General features: G+C 38.1%; 1 protein-coding gene across 1 annotated transcript in view; it reads right to left on the bottom strand.

Annotated features, from left to right (window-relative positions):
- The window catches only part of STK32C (serine/threonine kinase 32C), a 246,082-nt gene that overhangs the window by 26,439 nt on the left and 197,479 nt on the right, over positions 1–22,164 (bottom strand). The window contains exons 3-4 of the mRNA XM_070752455.1: positions 2,192–2,343; positions 437–610 (exon numbers count right to left, since the gene is read on the bottom strand). Coding sequence (XP_070608556.1) covers positions 437–610; positions 2,192–2,343 — 326 coding nt within the window. The remainder of the gene's footprint in view (positions 1–436; positions 611–2,191; positions 2,344–22,164) is intronic.

The raw sequence follows: 22,164 nt of genomic DNA, 5'->3' as shown, positions 1-22,164 counted from the left end.
TGTATTAAATAACAGATAAAAGAAGACGACAATGAGACAGTAGGACAGGGATGGTAGGCACAATGATGTGCTTATGCATGCCCCTTACAAACCTCTTAGAAAAGGGGAGAGGTCAACTGTAGACCATCTAAGGTTAAACATTTTGGGTTTTGGGGATGATCATGAAATTACCCACTTGTTCCAAATTCTATGTAAAAAGAATATGGATCAAGATTAGACGATTAGAAAATTAGGTTTGATTATTTCCTACAATGAACAATCCTTCCATTTCATGGTAGAAATAGAGATTAAGTATTTACTGAAGAAAATGTACTCCAACTATAAAATCAATTTCAGAGTTGACATTCCATAGAGTTGTTCCCAATGGGCTAGGATGAGATGAGCTCAGAGAATTAGATCTGATCCTCACAGTTGCCAACAACAGATTTAAGATCACCTGTGTATAATACGTTGACTGCGCAAATAGTCCAAAGCTGATGCCATTTCACAGATATATAGTTTAACTGTTTCTTCTGTAAACTGCACATTCTGTTGAAGATGATAACGTAAGTCACCACCCAAGAGTAGATCCACCACCATGAACATATCTTCTTCATCTTGGAAGGAGTACCTATAGAAAAATGAGGAAACAGGGAATGCCATTATATTTGCACAGACAATATTACTATGCCTTATGATAGTTCCCCATTTCACATAATGACCTGGAAATGAGATATCTTTAATATTATTTTACTTAACCCGGTGATCTCTGGATACATTCAGTTCTTAGAATTTCCAGAAGAATTGGCTGGAATGTGCTTGAATAATAACAATGCTTCTACATATCTAAATATATATCCTTCAACTTTTTTCATTTGCCCCAGTTCTTTTGAACCACTGATATTTATATATTTGGGGTGTCATTTTGTTTTAATGCTTATTACTGTTAACTGTCCCCTATTGTGTATCTAGAAGGGAGCAGTTGTCATAGTTAATTTTAAGTTGTTCATGTAATCCTTTTTCTATAGCTGGCTGGATCACATGGCTTCTATAATATGATCATTACACAGTATTTTTTTCCAGGCATAATCAATAATGTACTGGAATACCAAGCAGCCTGTCTCATTTCATTATCAAAGGATAACCAGAGCCATCAGTGTGAATGACTCATTGGCAAGATTTTGTTAGGCTGAGCTGCCTGGAATCATTTTAATACAGAAATTCTAGGATGTCATTAGACGAGCATTTTTCCTCTATCTGCCAAAGCTGAGTGAAAAAAAATGTGAAAGGGGTGATCAAATAGGTCAGAGAATTATTTTCTTCTAAGAATATCTAGATGATAGAATTGGCTTAGAAGTATGAGTTAGAAACACTCGCCTCTCTTTATCATCCTCAATAAATGGACTGTATATTTTACCTGGATCTTTGTAAAAAGCACATAACATGCTTAATCCTTTACATTTCTACATTCCCCAACAAAGTTTATAGGAGAAAAAAATTCATAAGAATTTAGATGGGAATGTAAGATCTCAGGGATGAAAATATTGAAAACCTACCAAAAATGTTTAAAAGATTTGGTGCATTTTTATTTATTATTTTATTATTATTATTTTGTTAAATGCCATTACATAAGATGACTCAGTCTTAAAAAAAAAAGGCAAGATCTGAATTATCCATTCAGGAAAGCTACAGGAAGAATGGGTATTTACATTTCAAAGTGTTGTAGATAAAAACAAGACAAGACAACCAAAAGGATAAAAAGACTTGAGCAATTCCCCTGTGAGACACATTGCTATTCAATGCTTTTTTTGCTTAAGAGTAAAGAGGGGACCAAAAAAAGACACACATTATTAGTATAGATAGATATCCGTGAGTCGCTACATAAAAATTATTCCTTCACATAATACCAAAACCTAGTGGGGATGGGTAGTTGGGGAGAAAGTCTTCACATATCACAGTTAACTTCCAGAATTTATTTATCACATAAAGAAGTGATAGTACCCAATCTGAACAGCTTTGAAAGAAAGTCAGACAAAATTCTAAGTTGTCTAAGCCCAAAATTTCAAACCTGGTGGAATTTTGAAAATCACGTTCTGCATTGCTATACCCAAGGCCTTTTCTGAAAAGGCTAACATGTTTTCAACTACTAGATGCAGACATTTGGAAAATCAATGGAATTGATACATTTTTTAAGAGAGAAAAAGAAATTCACCAAAGATTCACTAGGAAGACATGTTCAATTTCTTGCAGAATCTCTAGTTCTCTGAACACATTCCGAACTTCATCTCTTTCAATGCACTGTTGCTTATTCATGTACTTCATGGCATACATCTTCTCTGTGTCCTTCTTTTGTACAATGCATACCTAGATGTAACACACAAAAAAAATAATAATAATAAGCGTCTTTGTACTTTTTAAATTTAGCTATTGTAATCAGTAAACAAGGATGAGATATTATGATGAGCTCCCCCCAAAATTCATTTATTTATGATTTTATTTTACTTTGTATTATTTTCATGTTACTTTTTGCATGAGTTCATTCAGAACATTATGAAGGAAAAAGCAAGCCTACCTTTTGGTAAAAACACTTTTCTTTAAAAGTGTCAGCATCTGCTAATGTCATTATAGCAAAATAGCTAAAGACAATGCAGTCAATCAAATGTGTTGAATTTCATCTCATATAATAAGTAAGCAATATGTCTGAAGGCTATGCTGGCTGAGAAGAATATGATGAGACTTGACATCAGTGCCATCACGCAGGAAAAAGCTTACATAGGGACTCATATAAGAATACATAGAAGATAGCTTGATTGTAATATAATTTCCAGTCTGTGATGAGAAAGTAGGCTTAAGCACTGTAAAGCAGTATATAAGTCTAAGTACTATTGCTATTGCTATTAAGACAACCATTGTTTGAGAATAGCCTTTCCCAGACTCTTTATATTTTAGATATATGTACATCTCCCAAAATTTCCTGGCCAGAAAAACAATTGCTGAATGTCCCGGAATCCAAAAACCACAACATGGAGAAAGCCAAGGCTGATATTAGATTCTTTCACTTTAAATTCATACATTTACTAATTCATTGGTCATGTAATTGATTTGCCTCCTCAATCCTAACAGCATTCTAGGCAGCATGCAGATAATGAAGGTTTAGAAATTATACAACTGTAATCATCATCATCATCATCATCATCGAGTATGACTCCCATTTTAGCAATATCCCAATGCTAAAAAAGGCAAATAATGACTGTCACATTTAAACTTTCCAATGCTTATAAGGGCAGAACACGAAACAATCATTTTCCGTGCCAAAGGTAATGTCTAAATTATACTTAGAAGAATATAATTTAGTTACAGCAATGAAATAATTCAGTGCTAGCAACTGTGAAACTCTATGAATCAATAAAGTGAGGTTACAGCAAGAAAGAGCCAACAATTTCAGGAAAGATGGTATCAAACACTGTGATTGGGAAGTTGCTCTTCCATCAACTTGTTTCTGGGCTCAACTCATAATCAGATCTGTCCTTCAATCCTTAATAATTTGGGACTGGAATATACTAAAGAGCTTCTTGTCCATACATTTGTCTATATTGCAATTTTTCAAACAGAGACATTTATTTGGGTATTCTTGTTGATGAGCTACAATTAAAGTTATTTTTTTCTTGGTGATAGCACTTTAATGTGGGATGCTATCCCTCAACACAGTTTACTTCTCCATTTTATATATGTAGATGATCTATCAAGAAAATTATTGTACTACTGATTCTTGAACGTTTAGGATATAAAAAGGTACTATGTGGATGCCTTTAGGATTGTATTGATATATATTATCTGAAAATGTTGAGAACTGGATATCTGTTGGCAACAACTATCATATCTTGCTTTGTGGTATAATGGAATGAGGACCACTGGGATGTATGCATGAGCCCTCCGCTAACTTGTAAGTCCTCTCCAAAAGAAATTTTCAGGGGGATCTTCAGCACAAGAACTATTTTTAGCTGGTTTTATGGAGGTCTCTCTGCGATAAGAAGAATGTGAAAGGGAAATATAAGATTCAGAATTACAAGGGAAGCAATTTGAAAGCAGTCAGTTTGCAGAATAAGCATGGGTGTTATCAATATTTCATTCCATTTACTGCTTTTTAGGATCTTCCCTGGATAATTTAGAAAATGGCCATTAAGAAGAGTTCTCATATCATTCAGGTCTAACATCTTACTTGCAACAGTTGTAGTAAGTATTTAAATGCTATTCAAATGTTCACAGCGCATGACCCAACAGTTTGCTTATTGTCAGTCCCGAACAATAACCTCTGAATCTACAAGCTTTACATAGCAGTCCAAAAAAAGTTCTATATACAAGTTACTTGTATGGAAAAAATAATATAGCATGCTTCATACCGCATCTGATCTTTTTCCTTTGATTAAATTATGTTATAAAGATCTGTAACAAGTGTATTCAGGCAAGATAGATTATTTCTTTCATCTACAATCACATTTATGGGAATTCTGGAAAATTTTATATCAGTCTGAGGTTTTGTTTTCATAACGAAAACAAATAACCACCTCCTTATTTCAGTTATGGTACTTTTATTAAGGAGCGAATAACTGCTTAAGGCACTTAGAAATCATGCCGATTTTTAAAAAAGATAATTGTATATCAAGCTGGTTCCATAGGGCTTCTTGCTCAGAGAGTTTTAAATGAGTGCAGTCCTAAAGTTGTATTCCGTGAGCTCCTATTCAGAAAATAAATGTTCAAAAGGGAATTCAACCACAATTATAGTGTGTTGTTGTTGTTATTGTTAGTTGTTAAGTCATGTCTGACCCATTGCAACACCATGGACAATGTTACTCCAGGCCTTCCTGTTATCTGCCATCCTGTGGTGTACATTTAAGTTCATGCTGACTGCTTCAGTGACTCTATCCAGCCATCTCATTCTCTGCCGTCCTTCTTTTGCCCTCAATCTTTTCCAACATTAGGCTCTCATTCTTCCTTCTCATTTGGTGCCCAAAGTATTTGAGTTTCATCTTTTGGATATGGTCTTCTAAAGAGGTTGATCACCTCTAGGACTGATCAGTTTGATTGCCTTGAAGTCCAAGGAACTCGCAGGAATCTTCTCCAGCACCATAGTTCAAAGGTCTCAAATCTTTGGTACTCAGGCTTCCTTGCGGTCCAACTTTCACAGCCATACATTGCAACTGGGAAAACCATAACCTTGACTATACACACTTTTGTTGAAAGGATGATATTTCTGCTTTTTAGTGTACTGTCTAGATTTGTCATAGCTTTCCTCCCCAGGAGCAAGCATCTTTTAATTTCTTGGCTGCAGTCCCCACCTACATAGTGTGTGGGATACAGCAACTCAAGCACACATTTTAACACTGAGCAAAGATTTCAAGATTAATTTTTATTGGCCTGCTAGTGAGATAAGCTGTAAAAAAAAAGAGAGAGAGAAGAAAAGAAAGGAAAGGAAAAGAAATCTTAATTATAAATTTTTTTCTCTAAAATGAACAATGGGATTATAGATTATCTCAAAGTTTGGAAATTAAATTATTTTATTGCATCCTTCTAAGAAAAACAGGCAACATATAGTATTCTTAAAGGGAGAAAGAATATAAATATAGTCATTTAACTTATTCATATATATACGTATATTAGATTGTATAGTTAGATCTGTCTAGGTTTAGATCTGTCTCCATGGGCTTTAGTTGTGTATTTTTACCCTACAACAAAGAGGAAAAACAGGAACCAATTCATATATTGCAAAACTACAACTCCCAACATTCCTCAGCATTGGCCTTGCTGGTTCTCACATTACCAGTAGTAGTAGTTAAGTAACAATTCTGGAAACTCAAGAATTCCTCATGCTAGCATGTGAACTCACATGTGCATAATGTAAAAATAAATTCCGTGGGTTGCTACATTTTACAAATAGAAACAGTTCTGCAGAACTATTTCTAAACAGACTATTTGTAGATACTTGTGAAAATTTGCCTGGAGGCACAAATTTGAAAGAATCAAAATAATTACGATTAGTCTTCATTTCTCCAGACAGCCCCAATATTTAAAATAACACTCAAATTATACATCCCTCAAATTAAAATAAAAAGAGAGAAACAAAATGGGGTATATTTGAAAGTGGGGGAATCACAGCAGCTGGCATGATAATGAAGCTATTGTCACTTAAATTATCTCTTTTTTTTAAAAAAATTTTTTTTGCCAAAAAGAGATTTGGCATGTAGAATTTAAATCAGCAGATCCTCAACGGGTTGTTGAGAAACAGGGTAATAATTGCTAATGCCTTGAAACAATGAACAGTTACTCTTTTCCAATTATAGGTTCAAAATATGAAAATAAGTGTATAGCAAGAAGATTAGCAGTTTAGTTAACTAAAATGTTCCCTACTTCTAAATCAGTAATCACTGATCCCATAACATGTACTGCTTGTTTCTTTTACAATATGAAATAAAAAATAATTTCTTATTGCAAAGCAAAATCATTATATCCAATACAAGCAGGGGTGGGTTCTAACTTACCTCACCTCCGTTCGCTTCCTCCTGCCTTGAGTGGCTGTGGGTGCATTGCACTTCATATGGCCGTGCCAAGCACGCACTCATACGCAGTGCCAAAAAGTCAGCTTCAAACATGCTCAGAAGCAAAAATCAGCAAAAAATAGAAAATAATAATAATAATAATAAATAATTTTAAAAAGATGGCAACAGTCATGGACCAGAACCGGCTCTGTGACATTCTATAGAACTGGTTAGAACTGATAGGAACCCACCTCTGAGTAGTACGTTGAGGACAATGAGTAGTCCTCAACTTACAACCACAATTGAGCTCAAAATTTATGTTGCTCAATGAGAAATTTGTTAAGTGAGTTTTGTCCCATTTTACAACTTTTCTTACCAAATTTTTAAAGTGAATCACTACAGTTGTCAAATTAATAACATGGTTGCTGAGAGAATTGGGTTTTCTTATAGACCTGGCTTGTCAGAAGGTCACAAAAAATATTCACATGACCCTTGGATACTGTCATAAAGTTGTTAAGTAGATGAATATAAATCACATGACTATGGGGATGCTGCAACAGTCATAAGTATTAAAAATGGGCATAAGTCACTTTTTTCAGTGCCGTTGTAACTTCAAATGGTCACCAAGTGAACCACAGAATAATATTAACAATATTCAGATATATCAATGCTGTCAGCCTCATTATCTTTGATCTTTCCACTACGCTTTGATTGTCATAAGTAATAATAATAATAATAATAATAATAATAATAATTATTATTATTATTATTATTATTATAATTATAATTATTATTATTATTATTTATTAGATTTGTATGCCGTTCCTCTCCAAGGACTCCGAGTAACAGGGGGAGGTGGTAGGGTTTTGGGAGATTTGGAAGAAGGTTTCTGGAGGGGCCCTGATAACTTTTGTTTCTCTGGCGAAGGCCAGGATGAGTTTCTATTCTCCTTAAGAAGAGGTGAGAAGAAAGTCCGTTAGAAGCTGCATTCCATAAGTGTGACGCGAGGGTGAAGATGCGTCCACCTGACAGACGGACAATGGGGATTGGCTATTTCCCAAAGGGGGGCAAGTGGGATTCTTTGATATGGGCAACTATCACACCTTTTTCTTCAGACTTTGCTTTGCTTCTGAGGCATTTCATTTCTGATTTGAGTAAAGTTCACTTTTGAAGTTCAAAATGGACTCTGAGATTTATTTTTCTTAAGTTCTGAATTGCCTGACATTGAGAGTTCCAGGAAGAACGGTTTTGATATCCTCTCCCCATCTTTTCTTACTTGTTGATCTCTAGCCATGCTGTACTAAAAGCCCTAGAATTTCCAGACAAAAAGACTTTTCCTCTTGAAAACATGATCATCGGCTGATTCTCAAAATGCAATTTACTCCTTCAAGAACATTCCATTTCAGGCTATTTACTGATACTTGAGAATTTAGATTATAATGAGCTATGAACCTTGCTGAGATTAAAAGTCCTCTAATAACATATCCAGAGCTACAGTATCTCATGCCAGCTATACAAGCAGAGCACAGAATTGAAAAGTAACTACTTTGTATTCTGGGCAATATGCATGAGCAATATCAAATGCTGGAAAATAATTGCTTGAATTATGTTAAGCCAGGACGTCTTCTCTGCCTTTTTTTTTCCCTAGGGGAGGTGGAGGGGATTTCAACTTGAAATGCCATATACACTCTCTAGCTCTATGCAGACGAAGAAGAAAATATTGAAGGAATTTCCATTCTACCAATATACAGGTGTAACTTGAAAAATTAGAATATCGTGCAAAAGTTTATTTATTTCAGTAATGCTAAATTGGAGTGAAGAATGGAGAGGCACACACTGCAAGAAGCTTGAAGTCCAGTGTGAAGTTTCCACAGTTTGTGTTGATTTGGGGAGCCATGTCATCTGCTGGTGTTGGTCTGCTGTGCTTCATTAAGTCCAGGGTCAATCCAGCTATCAGGAAATTTAGGATGCTTTCTTCCACAGACGAGCTTTATGGAGATGCTGACTTAGCATCTGCCCACACTGCCAAAAGCACCAAAACCTGGTTCTATGACCGTGGGATTACTGTGCTTGATTGGCCAGCAAACTCGCCTGACCTGAACCCCATAGAGAATTGGGGCATTGCCAAGAGAAAGATGGGAGACATGAGACCAAACAATGCAGAAGAGCTCAAGGCCACTATCGAAGCATCCTGGTTTTCCATAACACTTCAGCAGTGCCACAAACCAAGTACAGTACAGTGGTACCTCTACCTAAGAATGCCTCTACTTAAGAACTTTTCTAGATAAGAACCAGGTGTTCAAAGATTTTTTTGCCTCTTCTCAAGAAACATTTTCTACTTAAGAACCCAAGCCCGGAAAAAATTCCCAGGAAATTTGAGAGCGACACGAAGGCCCCACCAATTTCCTGCCATTCCCCCTTTAATCCTGGCCACCTCAGGCTTTTCTGGGCTGCCAGAGGAGCCTTTCGGTGGTGCTTAAGGAGGCTTTGGCAGTCCATAGTGAATGAAGCATTTTCCTTTCTCTGGGCACTTAGAGAGGGAGTAAACCTCTGCCAGCGCCAAGAGAAAAGAAACACTCCCTTCGCTCTGAGCATCCCAGAGCAAACAGAGCATTTTCCTTTCTCTGGGTGCTTGGAGAGGGAAAAAAACCACTTCACTGTGGTGACTCCCTCACTCTGCCTCCCATACACCCAGCGCGATGTTGTCTCCCAGAGTGTCTGGGCGCGGAAAGGCAAAAGGGAGCACTTCACCCCAGTTGGATCAACTTGGCTTCAGCCAAACCGAGAAGTCACCACAGTGAAGGAAAGGCACCGGCTACAAAGCGAGTGAGCGAGAGAAGAGGGGAGCCCTTCAGCATGGGAAGGAAGAGGAAGCAGGTAGCAGCAGCAGCTGCCTTTCGGTCAAAGGAACTAGCGGCTCCCCATTCTTGTCCACTTTGGTTTCTCTCTCTGGTGCAGTGTATAGGAGGCAGCCTCGCGCCGGGTGTATGGGAGGCGCATGTTCCTCCTCGATGCCTCAGAGTCCCTCTTTTTTTAAAAAAGCCTTAAAGTTTTGGATTTTTTTGATTCCCCTCCCCTCCCCTTCTTCCTTTGGCAGTGACTGTCCTCCTCCTCCCACCCAAATTCTGAGCTTTTATTTCTTTCCTAATGGGTTTGCATACATTATTTGCTTTTTTATTGATTCCTATGGGAAAAATTGCTTCTACTTACAAACTTTTCTACTTAAGAACCTGGTCACAGAACGAATTAAGTTCTTAAGTAGAGGTACCACTGTACTGAGTACATATGCTTGCTCATACTTTTCAGAGGTCTGGTATTGTTCTATGTACAATCTTTATTTATTGATTGCATGCATGTAATATTATACTTTTCTAAGATTGTGGATTTGAGATTTTCATGAGCTCTACCCCATAATCATCCTAATTATGACAAATGATGGTGCCTCAGTGGTGCAATGGTTAGAATGCAGTATGCAAGCTACTTCTGCTGACCACTGGCAACCACTTAGAGAGGGCTGTAAAGCACTGTAAAGCGTTGTATAAGTCTAAATGCTATTGCTAAATCATGGCTTGAACTATCTTGCCTTGCAAGTAATCTGTCTCTCTCATATAGTACACTTCACCTTTTCAGTTGCATTACTGAAATAAATGAACTTTTGCGTGATATTCTAATTTTTTGAGTTCCACCTGTAGTTTCTCCCATTGCAAAACAATGATGCCCAAAAACAAAAGCCCCTAGCAATAGTCTCTTATTTATGCTGTTATCTAGCCTGTCATATTAAATATAACTGGAATGACACATCTTGATAAGTCATAGTGTTTTTGTTGGTTTGTTTGTTTTCTGCTTACTACAATGTGCTACTATCAGTGAATAAACCATAGTTTGGCTTAGGCTAGTAAACCACTTTCCAATCATAATTTGGTGTTAGCTTATTATTCATATTCAATGCATCATATTAAACCAAATGTTTAAAAGCTCTGGTTAAACAAAAATGAACAAGTCACAGTTGTGAGATGTAACTCTAACCTTATTACAATAAATCCCACTAATTAATTTTAGAAGATATGGAATCATATGCAGCATCTGTCTCATTTGTCCACAATTCATCCTTAGCCATTTCAATGTTGAGTTCTCTGTTTTCTCTCAGTACAGGTCTTGATGGATGAATGATATGTGTGGCCTTGTTCTCAATCTTGTAGATAACACAGTTGGGGTTGGCATCTGCTGAACTCCTATCTGACTACTGCTGCACTCATCACTCCTATGAGGATTGATAGACCTGTGTTCAGAGACTGTCCAAGTGTCAGGTCCCTGGTGCAAAGCATCTTTATTCTGATAGTTTGAATAGCTGCTGCTTCTATGCTATCTGCTCTGCCATACTTTAAGGAGAGCCATCGTCTACCAATCATTATCCTTAAATTGTTTCTGCAGTATTGCTTTAACACAAGGATCTGCAATCTTAAATAGTCTAAAAGCCATTTGGACCTATTTCCCATAGAAAAGAAAACACTGGGAGCCACAAAATCTGGGTGGGTGGGGCCAACTCAAGGACATTCCCACCCAGTCACATGACCTGCCCAAGCCATGCCTCCCTGGGTTTTGTGGCTCTGGTTGTTTTTGGTGAGAAATCTTTTTCTCTCCCTCTCTCTCTCTTCTGTTTTTCTCTTATTCTTCTCCCTCCCTCTTTCTTTCTTTCTTTCTTTCTTTCTCTTTCTCTCTCCTTCTCTCTCATTTGTTTCCCTCTTTCCCCTCTCTCATTCTCTCCTTCCAGCTCTCTCTCCTTCTTCTATCCATCTCCCTTTTCTGCCTCGTTTCTTTTTTCCTCTCTCATACTCCCTCCATCATTTTCTCATTTTTTTCTCTTTTTCTCCCCTTTTCTCTCTCATTTCTCTCTCTTTCATTTGTTTTTCTCTTATTCCTCTCCCTTTCTTTTTTTCTTTCCTTCTTTCACTCCCTTTTCTCTCTTTTCCCCTTTCCATCTCTTATGTCTCTCTCCCTTTCTCTCCCTTTCTCATTTGTTTCTCTCTTTTTCCTCTCTCTTATTCTCTCATTTCCTCTCTCTCTTATTCTCAACAGCACCAAGAAGTACCAGAAGATGCACCCATGAGATGAAAGGCAAGTACAGGGGCACTTAGCTCCTGCTCTGGAATATGGAGCGTGTCTCCATTCTTGCCTTTGCCTTTACCTTCTCAGGCCAGGCAAGGAGTAATTGGGAGGGGAGGGTAAGGGGCAGGGCCAGCCATCTGACAAGAAGCCATAGCAGGGGTTGCCAACACCCGCTATAATCATGCAACCACTCAATGCCTCATTAATGAGATATATGAGAACTTGGCTGGGAGGCAGAACAAATTATATTGATGTATTTTCCCATTGATTCAATGCATATTGATGCAACTATCATCCTGCTTTTGAGCTGTTCAAGAAACCATAGTTAAAATACCATGATTTAGAAAAATACAAGAACCTGAAGTCTGCCTTAATTAGTGATATTTAATTTCTAGATTTGCCTAAATACTTAGATTCTACTCTCTCAGGCATAAACTATTATGAAGTCTGAATCCAGCAGGCTATGTATTCAGCATTTTTTAAATCTAGCACTGAAATGATTTTGAAATCCTTGACATACTCTTTCCTTTAAAAAAGGCGAATGTCAATAACAACAAAGCAAAGATCAAGCAGGTTTGAATGACAAATAAAAAGAAGAAGACTGAACTAAAAAGAGGAAAAGGACATAAGGGTCAAAAGAGAGAAACAGAAATATGAAGACAGCAGTCTCCTTCAGTTTCCTGCAGGGAAGTGAGCCTTTAAAAACCCACAATGGCTGTCAATTAAAGGTAGCAGGGCCAACGAAATAATACCACACAGAATCAAATTATTTTTAGAAAAGTGAACATTTAGAAATCAGAAAAATAGTCCATTGATTATTGCATTCTCCCCTTGTCCAAATCCCTAAATAATCTAACATTTTACCCAAGAAAATGTTTATAGAGCATTATAGGATGACTATTTATTCAACAAATCATTGGGAACCCCTGTGAGACAAGCAATGACAGAGGACATAACTTTTTAATTGATGATTTTGCACCTGTGCATAATTAATTATCCAGGGAAACTCACTTGATATACTGTGTAAGTTTTTTGGCATTCCGCAAAGCTATGATTATACCAAAAAGCTCACATGAACTATGAAATGATTGATGTAGCATTACTTTTTTACCATATTTTGTCAGATTGTTGTTCTGACCATAAAATCCTAGGTGTCAAACCCATTTTGATGGGACCAATTAATTAAAATCTTTAATTAAATATTTTTAAAATATTATGTTTCATGGAAGATTAATACTCCTTTTGATAAAAATATAGTTGAATGATTCCCTCCTGCCTGTTTTTATGGGCTTTGTGTATTTTGATGTATGTCTTCCAGGACAAACGGAATACTAATTACCTAATTAAATAAATAATTTATGTAACACTACTGATCTTATACAGCAATATAACTCTAAATTTAAGTATAAAATGTTTAAAACAAGACAGCCAATATAAAATAAAATTAGACTTTTCTTCCTACACTAACAACCTACTTAAATGCTAATTTTGCAAGAAAAATAGAATAAAGCTACATTCTTGCATATTTAGCCAAGCTGTAAAATCATGTGAAGTGATAATTTCACTTCACTCCATACTAGCTTATTTTTATTTGTATACTGGATCCAAATCCAAACAACACACTTTCTAAAGCATGTGAAAAATATCATACGGTATTGTGTCACAAGATGAGTGCCACAAAGGTAGTTAAAGGAAACTCTAACTCTTCCAAACAACTCCTTCCTCAGCCAAAAGGCATTATTATATCCCAATTTGTCCTACTTAGTTCTACAGTCCTACTTGTTGTTAATGAAAGGGGAAAAACACCGTGATAAGATAGAAAGTGATAGGAAAACATAGTACATTTATGTAGAAACTTGAGTGGAAGTTTGAATGGGAAACATATGGTAAGGTAGCTCTACATGGGGCTACTCTTGAAGAGTGTTCACCTTTTTGAACTGGAAAAGGTGCAAAAATGGGCAACAAGAATGATAAAGGAAATGGAGCACCTCCCTTATGATACCAGGTTGTAATGTCTTGGTCTCGTCAGCCTTGAAATACGGCGTTTAAGGGGTGACTTGATCAAAGTGTATAAAATCATGCATGGGATAGAAAAGGTGGATAGAGAAAAATTATTTTCTCTATCACACAATACTAGGACAAGGGGGCACTCCCTAAAGCTCATAGGTTAGAAAATGAGGACAAATCAAGGGAAATATTTCTTCACCCAGAGGTTCGTTGGTTTATGGAATTCACTTCCAGAAGAGGTCGTGACAGCTGTCAGCCTTGATAACTTCAAGGCAGGATTAGACAGATTCATGGATGCCAAGTGTATCGGTGGTTATTGAGGCAGGCAGGATTCCCTTGAGTACCATTTGTTGGGGGTCAGGGGAAAGGGAGGGTCTTGCCTTCTCTTTCTGCTCAAGATGCCCATGGACAATTGGTGGGCCACTGTGTGATACAGAATGATGGACTCGATGGGCTTTGGCCTGATTCAGCATGGCTCTTCTTATGTTCAGAGACTGCAGATAGTCCAGAATGCGGCCACACGAGCTGTCATGGGTATACCCTAGGTACACTCATATAACACCAACGCTCCGCATCCTGCACTGGCTGCAAATTAGTCTTCGGTCACAATTCAAAGTGTTGGTTATTACCTATAAAGCCCTATATGGCTTAGGACCAGACTATTTATGGGACAATCTTCTGCTGCATAATTTCCAGAGACCAAATAGATTTCACAGAGTCAGCCTTCTCCGGATCCCGTTGGCTAAGCAATGCAGGTTGGTGGGCCCATGGTGGAGGGCTTTCTCTGTGGCTGCCCCAACCTTATGGAATCAGCTACACCCTCCCCGATGTCTGTACTGTTCCCACCCTACTGGCCTTCCAAAAGGCCATGAAGACTTGGCTTTGTCAGCAGGTCTGGGGGTCATGAATAAGTTCTTGTCACGGCCAAATTGTGACTGATTCTGTATGTATGTGTGAATGATCGGATAGTTTGTCAGGGTTTTATTATGGAGTGTTTTATTGTTTTTATTAACTAATATTTGACTTTATTATTTGTTGTTGTAAGCCACCCTGAGTTCCAATGGGATTGGGCAGCATAGAAGTCAAATTAATTAAATTAATCTGTAACTCATGATCCAAATATGCCTTGAACGCATGAAGGGTATAGCCAAGAGAACAGTTTAAGATGCACATGACAGTATTTTTAAATACCTAAAGCAGGGTTGGCAAATTCAATTTCACTGATGTTGTGTTTGACCTCAGGGGGAAAAGGTCAGGGTAGGTGTGACCAGCTCAACGTCACTTGTGTCAGTGGTGCCCATGGTGATCCTTGTGGGGCTGGGGGGGATCCTCCTGTAGCCCTCTGCTACCAAAAAAGGAACCTGGGAAGGCTGTGTGTGGCGCAAGCTCCGTTTTCACTGGCACTGGCATCACGGGCCAGTCCTTTGCTATTTCCAGAGTGGCCTCATGGGCAGATCTAAGCACCCTGTGAGACAGATCTGGCCTTTGGGCCTTGAGTTTTACACTCCTGATCTAAAGGGCATTCACATACTGTAGGTGAGAGAAAAGATAACTCTTCTGCTCTAGATGCAGGTCTAGATCTCTTGGGATGGGCTTAAATTACAGCAGGAGCAGTTTAACAATAGAACTAAGCACTGGGCACAAATTGGGACTCTCTTCATCTTGAGCTCTTCAAAGAAAAGATGGATGACTATTTGCTTGGTTGTTCTGGATCTTGTTTTTGAAATGTAAAGAGCACGGTGAGAATCAAAGTCTAAAATTTTGGTGAGGGAGGATTATTTAGACTTTAGGGTAGAAAATAATTATTTATTATCTCTCAAACCCAGTCTTTGAATGATAAATTTTACAAATCTACCATACTACTGTAATCCTGTATCCTTGCAAGCCATAGATTTCCAGTGCTCAAGTCTTTATATAAAAAGGAAACCATAGGAAAAAGACTTCTTTGAATAATCTCTTCCAAAATTAACATTTTGAGAGTGCATTTTGTACTCACCATACTTTTGGGAGCATAAGACACACATTTTCACCCCCTAAGAGAGGGTGGAATTGTCAGTGCGTCTTAAACAGCCATTTTTGGCTTCCCAAAGCCCCACTTCCACATTCCATTTTTGCCCATTTTTTGCAAAAATGGCGTGCTAAGTGTTTTTGGGAGGCCTGCAAAATGGTCCTGAGGATTGTGGAAAGGCAAAAACACCCCCATTTTTGTGAAAAATGGGCCCATCTTTGCAAAAAAATGGTGTGTGCAGAGGGCTTGGAAGGCTTGAAGAATGCTCCTAGGGGCCAGGGAGGACAAAAAAATATTTTTTCTTACTTACTGCTTTGAAATATTGGTGCGTCTTATACACCAGTGAGTCTTATAGTCCAAAAATATGGTAATTAGACATCAAATTCAGTAGAAAGATGGTTTTTCATTGTGAAATAGGCTTATTGTCTTTGGTTCTATTTATCCATACTAAAGGAAGAAATATCTGGTTATTGTAATAGTAAGTAGATTTGGAATTCCAAACAGTTGCACCAAGTTCTAGTTATTTGCATCATGAAACTCATTAAATCCTGCTTTTGTTCCCTAAACAGTTTTGACAACAACTGTTATTCTCAAGTATTGTCTTCATCACCTAGAAAATCATTTAAATGAATTGGACATCTGTGGCATTCAATTGAGTGGTGATCTGCATAACAATATCTGTACTTAATGAAGCAAGATATTGGTGGAAAATCATTTTTATTCTTGTATCATTAATAAGGAATTGTCTGATTCACTTGTGATTGTTTTAAAATTGCAAAGAACATTAGGTTACGCTATTAGTCTCTCCACAGTTTTAAAAAGTAAAAATCAATATTGCAGCATTCAAACATGAGAGAAAAAGCCTGTAAATATAATGGCTTTATTTGTTTTTTTAACAAAATAACTAAAATCTAATCTAATGTCTGGGGAAATTCATATTATTTCAAACTATAAAGAAGAAAAGGATAGAATATATGTAAATCTGCTTTTTCAGTCAGCCATAAAACCAAAGTTCCATATCTCACTTGAGGGAAAGTAATAGGAAAGACCAGTGGACCCCTGGAATGGGGAAAAAATGTTGCTCTGGTAGGAAAAATGGAGCTGTGCGTTCTGCTCCAGCTTACCTGCGCATGCGCGGAAGCAAAAAATGCCAAAAATTGGAGAAATCTTGCACGAGATTTGGCTTCTGTGCATGGGCAGAAGCCACATCTTACGCCTGGAGCATTCCAGTAGCACCAGGAAATAGCGGCCCTTCATTGGGAAAGACCCAATAACAAAGCTGAGTCGATTCAAATGCAACATCAAACCACAGTTGAGCCTCAAATGAATAAGCCCTAGAATTCTGTTTCCAACTCTTCTTTTTCATAATAATTCCGTCATTTGAATACGATGCGGCCACCAGTAATTTTATTTCATTCAGACTGAGAAGCTAGAGTTTTGCACTTGGCATGTAAACCAACAGACAATTCAAACAGTGATCTGATTTTTAAGTCAAAATGATAAAATGTGGATTACTGCAAAGAAGATGCCAAAAAAGTTATTGTTCTGCAGAAGGAGAGAACATGGAATCCCAATCTTGTCAGAGCTCTTTCATATATGGCCGAACACAAAATGGGATGGATGAGAGCAAGCAAATCAAAGCTTAATCCCCACTCAAACAGACTTGTGTATTCAAAGTGTAATTTGAGGCTATCTATAAAGAAAAGAAGTTTTAAAGATGTTTAAATATATTTATCAATGAAACTGGCTGTGATACTTTCTGTATGAAATGCAACTTATCTTAATTATTTATATTCTGGTAACAGAATAGTCCAAAATATCACAGTTCAGAAGCATCAACTAGTAGAGAATTCAATGGTCTGGCTGCTGTTGGTCAAGGTGCTTAGAAGGTGTAATAGCCTTCTATTATAGATAAAGCATGAATATGTGTTTGTGTATTATTGAATTTATTTAATTATTCATCAAATGGATATAACCACCATCTCACAAGAAGTAACTCTGGGCAGAATACAGTACAACAATTAGGTCTGTGCTGTGTTCTAGAAGCAATAATTTGGAGAATACCTGGATGTGTACCATGAATATACAGGCATTCCCTTAATACATGGGTGACAAACTTGATTTCATTGAGGGCTGCATCAGGGTTGTGTTTGACCTCTGGGGGCCAAGATAGGCATAACCATGGTGGGCATGGACAGCTCGACGTCACTCGTGTGAGGGGCACCTGCAGTGGCCCAAACACTCTGCCAGAGAAAACTGGCTTCCGAGCTGTGTTTTCGGCTGCGATGGCCTCCTACAAACTTCTCCCAGTGAAAAAGGAGCTTGGGAGAGCCACACATGTTCCTCAAAAACTCCATTTTTGACTGTGATGGCCTCCTATAACCCTCTGTCAGCAGACATGGGTTCCTCCCAGTTCGGTAGCAACCCGCTGGCGATGTCATGATGATGTCACAGAACCTGATCGGTTGGTGCCAGTCTGTGGAGGCCACCATCTTTTTTTTATTTTTTGAATTTTTTCTGATTTGTTTCCCTATCGCGCTTGTGCAGAAGCTGGGTTTCTGGCACTACACATAAGTCACTATCTTGTTTTGTTTTTTTAAAAAAATCTGGATTTTCTTGGTCACTGCCCAACAAGACATGGCCACGCAGCACGGGTGGAAGCAAACCAGCAGTGAGGTAAGTTAGAACCCACCCCTGTCGATCAGTGAAAATGGAGCTTGGGAGGGCCGGAGGTGGCCCTTGCAATCTTCAGTTTAGGCTGAAACATTCTTCTGCAACCCTCTACCAGTGAAAACAAGCTCAGAAGGGCCACACAGGCCACTCCTTTGACATTTCCAGGGCATCCCCATAGGCCAGATCCAGTCCCCGGGCCTTGATTTGACACTTCTGCCTTCAAATGTGGCCTGCTTGCTGCCAGGGAAGCAAAGAAAAGACACAACTTTAAGAAGTTGCTATAGATCAAGGGTCCCCAAACTTGGCAACTTTAAGACTTGTGGACTTCAACTCCCAGAATTCTCCAGCCAGCTATGCTGGCTGGAGAATTCTGGGAGTTGAAGTCCACAAGTCTTAAAGTTGCCAAGTTTGAAGACCTCTGCTATAGATGGAACATACGTACACAGGTACATTCCAAATCAGGTTTTCCCTGCAGAACCCAGATAACTATACTGGCCCAACTGATATTTAGGAGCCGGGGTGGCACAGCAGGTAGGGTGCTATACTGCAGGTCACTGAAGCTGACTGTAGATCTGTAAGTCAGCGGTTCAAATCTCATCACCGGCTCAAGGTTGACTCAGCCTTCCATCCTTCCGAGGTGGGTAAAATGAGGACCTGAATTGTGGGGGCAATATGCTGGCTCTGTTTTAAAAAGTGCTATTGCTAATATGTTGTAAGCTGCCCTGAGTCTAAGGAGAAGGGTGGCATAAAAATCAAATAAAGTAAGTAAGTAAGTAAGTAAGTAAGTAAGTAAGTAAGTAAGTAAGTAAGTAAATAAATAAATAAATAAATATTATCAGGAGTGAAGGAGGGAGTCATAACTAACCTAAAACATCCTTCCACTGAGAGGCATTGCTTATCAAAAGAAGATGTGTGTTATTCAGTTATTAAGACATTTCTCATTGCTCATGGACATAATTTCACCTAGATTGTATCTTAGGTCCTAAATTCTTGAAAATTCATGTCTGTATGATAGGGACAGTATCTAGCCACCTGGTCTTCTGTTGACCTCTTCTATTGTCAGTGAGTTAACTTAGAAAAAATATAACAATTTATTTATTTATTTATTTATTTATTAGTTGGACTTGTATGCCGCCCCTCTCCGGAGACTCGGGGCGGCTCACAACAAGTAAAAACAGTCACAACAATCCAATTAATTAAAATATTTAACGATTTAAGAAAACCCCATGTAATAGCAAACACACACACAAGCATACCATGTATAATTAACATGCCCAGGGGAGATGTTTAGTTTCCCCATGCCTGACGGCAAAGGTGAGTCTTAAGGAGTTTTCGGAAGGCAGGAAGAGTAGGGGCAGTTCTAATCTCCGGGGGGAGTTGGTTCCAGAGAGCCGGCGCCGCCACAGAGAAGGCTCTTCCCCTGGGACCCGCCAACCGGCATTGTTTAGTTGACGGGACCCAGAGAAGGCCCACTCTGTGGGACCTAATCGGTCACTGGGATTCGTGCGGCAGGAGGCGGTCTCGGAGATATTCTGGTCCGATGCCATGAAGGGCTTTAAAGGTCATAACCAACACTTTGAATTGTGACCGGAAATTGATCGGCAGCCAATGCAGACTGCGGAGTGATGGTGAAACATGGGCGTACCTAGGTAAGCCCATGACTGCTCTCGCAGCTGCTTTCAGTTACTTTTTATTACATGTTGCTTATGGTTGTCTATAGTTTTTAAGTAATAAATCCATTTAAATAATAAATCTCATTTCATTCCAGTCAGCTCCTTGACTTCAAATTTTCTGCATAATAGCTTATGGCAAACAGCAGTTTCAATCACTTTAAATTAAGCTTTCCCAAAGTTAAGAAAATGATTTAGGGGAAGAAAAATCTAATTTAAAATGATTGAATCAGTTGTTTGCCACAGGCTATTATGCAGAAAATTATAAAATATTATCTTTTTGGCCAAGTTATCTGAAGAGTCTGTCATAACCTGCCAGAACTCTTCCCCTTTGTCCCGTGTTTCTTACTGCCAATCCTTCAATTGGCAAATAAAGATGATAAAACTTGCAAAGGATTGCTTCTTTTTTAAGGAAATAAATCACATAGGGTATCATTGTTCATTTTTTTGCCAGTTGTTATACTTTTTTATAATAATAATTTAATAATAATAATAATTTATTAGATTTGTATGCTTTTCAAACCCAACCCCAAACATTAGTGGGATTGTTTAGTTTGGGGCTGGATTTGAAAAGCAGAAAAATACAATGAAAACATGAAATTAAAATAATTTTGTGTAGACTGATGAACACTAACTACTAACTATGCTTTAGAGAATTGATGGCAAATCTATTGCATGCGTGCCACAAGTGGCATGCGAAACCATATTGGAGGGAATTGCGAGGAGCTGCTGTATATCAGCTCCAGCGCGTATGTGTGCCCTGGCCAGATGATTTTCAGCCTTTTCAGGGAACTTCCCTGAAGCCCCAACGTCCTGCCTGTCAATGACTACTTCAGCTTCAACTGCAACAACACAAGAGCACGCAACAAATTCAAACTTAATATTAATTGCTCCAAGCTTGACTGTAAAAAACATGACTTTAGCAATCGAGTTGTCGAGGCGTGGAACTCCTTACCGGACTCAGTAGTGTCAACCCCTAACCCCCAACATTTCTCCCTTAGACTATCCACGATTGACCTCTCCAGGTTCCTAAGAGGTCAGTAAGGGGCGTACATAAGTGCACTAGCCTGCCTTTCGTCCCCTGTCCAATTGTCTCTCCTTATCTCTTACATCATATACATTTTCTTCCTTCATATATCTTCTCTATTTTTATATCTTCTCTTTATATATAACACTTCATGTCTATTCTCTTCAATATGAATTGTGTATTGGACAAAATAAATAAATAAAAATAAATAAGTGTGAAAAATGGCCCAACCAATAAACTGGAAGTTTGGAAAAACATCCCCTTTTGGCACACGAACCAAAAAAGGTTCGTCATCACTGCTTTTAGGGTATTCAGGTTTTAATATCATTAACCTAGATTGCAGCATGATTCATCTTGACTGTTGTTTATCTAACAATATCATTAAGATTGGTAGTCTGCTAATTAAAGCGGCTGACCCACTTATCTTTTATCATTGAAAACACAGAAAGTCTTGTTTTCAAAATATTAAGCATTGCAATTATCGCTGATGGCAGATATTGAAATCAGTATTTACTGAGACCATCACAACTTTTAATACAGAGTTGTATGTTGGCATAATTTACAATGTTCTTTTGCTTTTCCTTTGCTTTTAAATGTTTCATTGGAAATATGTCCACAAGCAAAATATATTACATATCTTAACCAATACAATCCAGATTTCAACGTTGCAATCCATATTTTTCCTATTTTAATACTTAAGTGTTTATAGAGACACAAATAATTTTTGCTACTGAGCCAGAGCTATAAATATGCCATGCTTTGCCTGACATTTAAAATGGAGCTTCATACTGCACTGTGTAATTACTATAGTAATGTTTGGTGTGTCAGAGGGACTAAACTTATTCATGGGATCCCAATGGTTTTACGAGAATGAAATATGCGTAGAGGGAGAAGGATTCAATTCCCCTAGCACAATGCTGCATTAATGCCATTGTGGATGTGAAGCGCTCACCGGTCAGTTTAATGAATTGTGAGTAATGCGACCCATCAGCCAGAAAAGGAAGAACTTGCCTTTCAACATCTGCTGTTTAATTGTCTTTCAAGAATTCAAAAACTAAATATGGAGGAGTGGGTGAAAAGGCTGAAAAGCAGTAATGGCAGTTTTGCAGATTCTGTGCAGTTGCTGTCTCACTCCTCCTCGCCACTTTAGTTACCCCTCAA

The sequence above is a fragment of the Erythrolamprus reginae genome, chromosome 5 (assembly GCF_031021105.1).
Source record: "Erythrolamprus reginae isolate rEryReg1 chromosome 5, rEryReg1.hap1, whole genome shotgun sequence".
Classification (NCBI taxonomy): Eukaryota; Metazoa; Chordata; class Lepidosauria; order Squamata; family Dipsadidae; genus Erythrolamprus; species Erythrolamprus reginae.
This window is presented reverse-complemented; position numbering and strand designations above follow the sequence as displayed.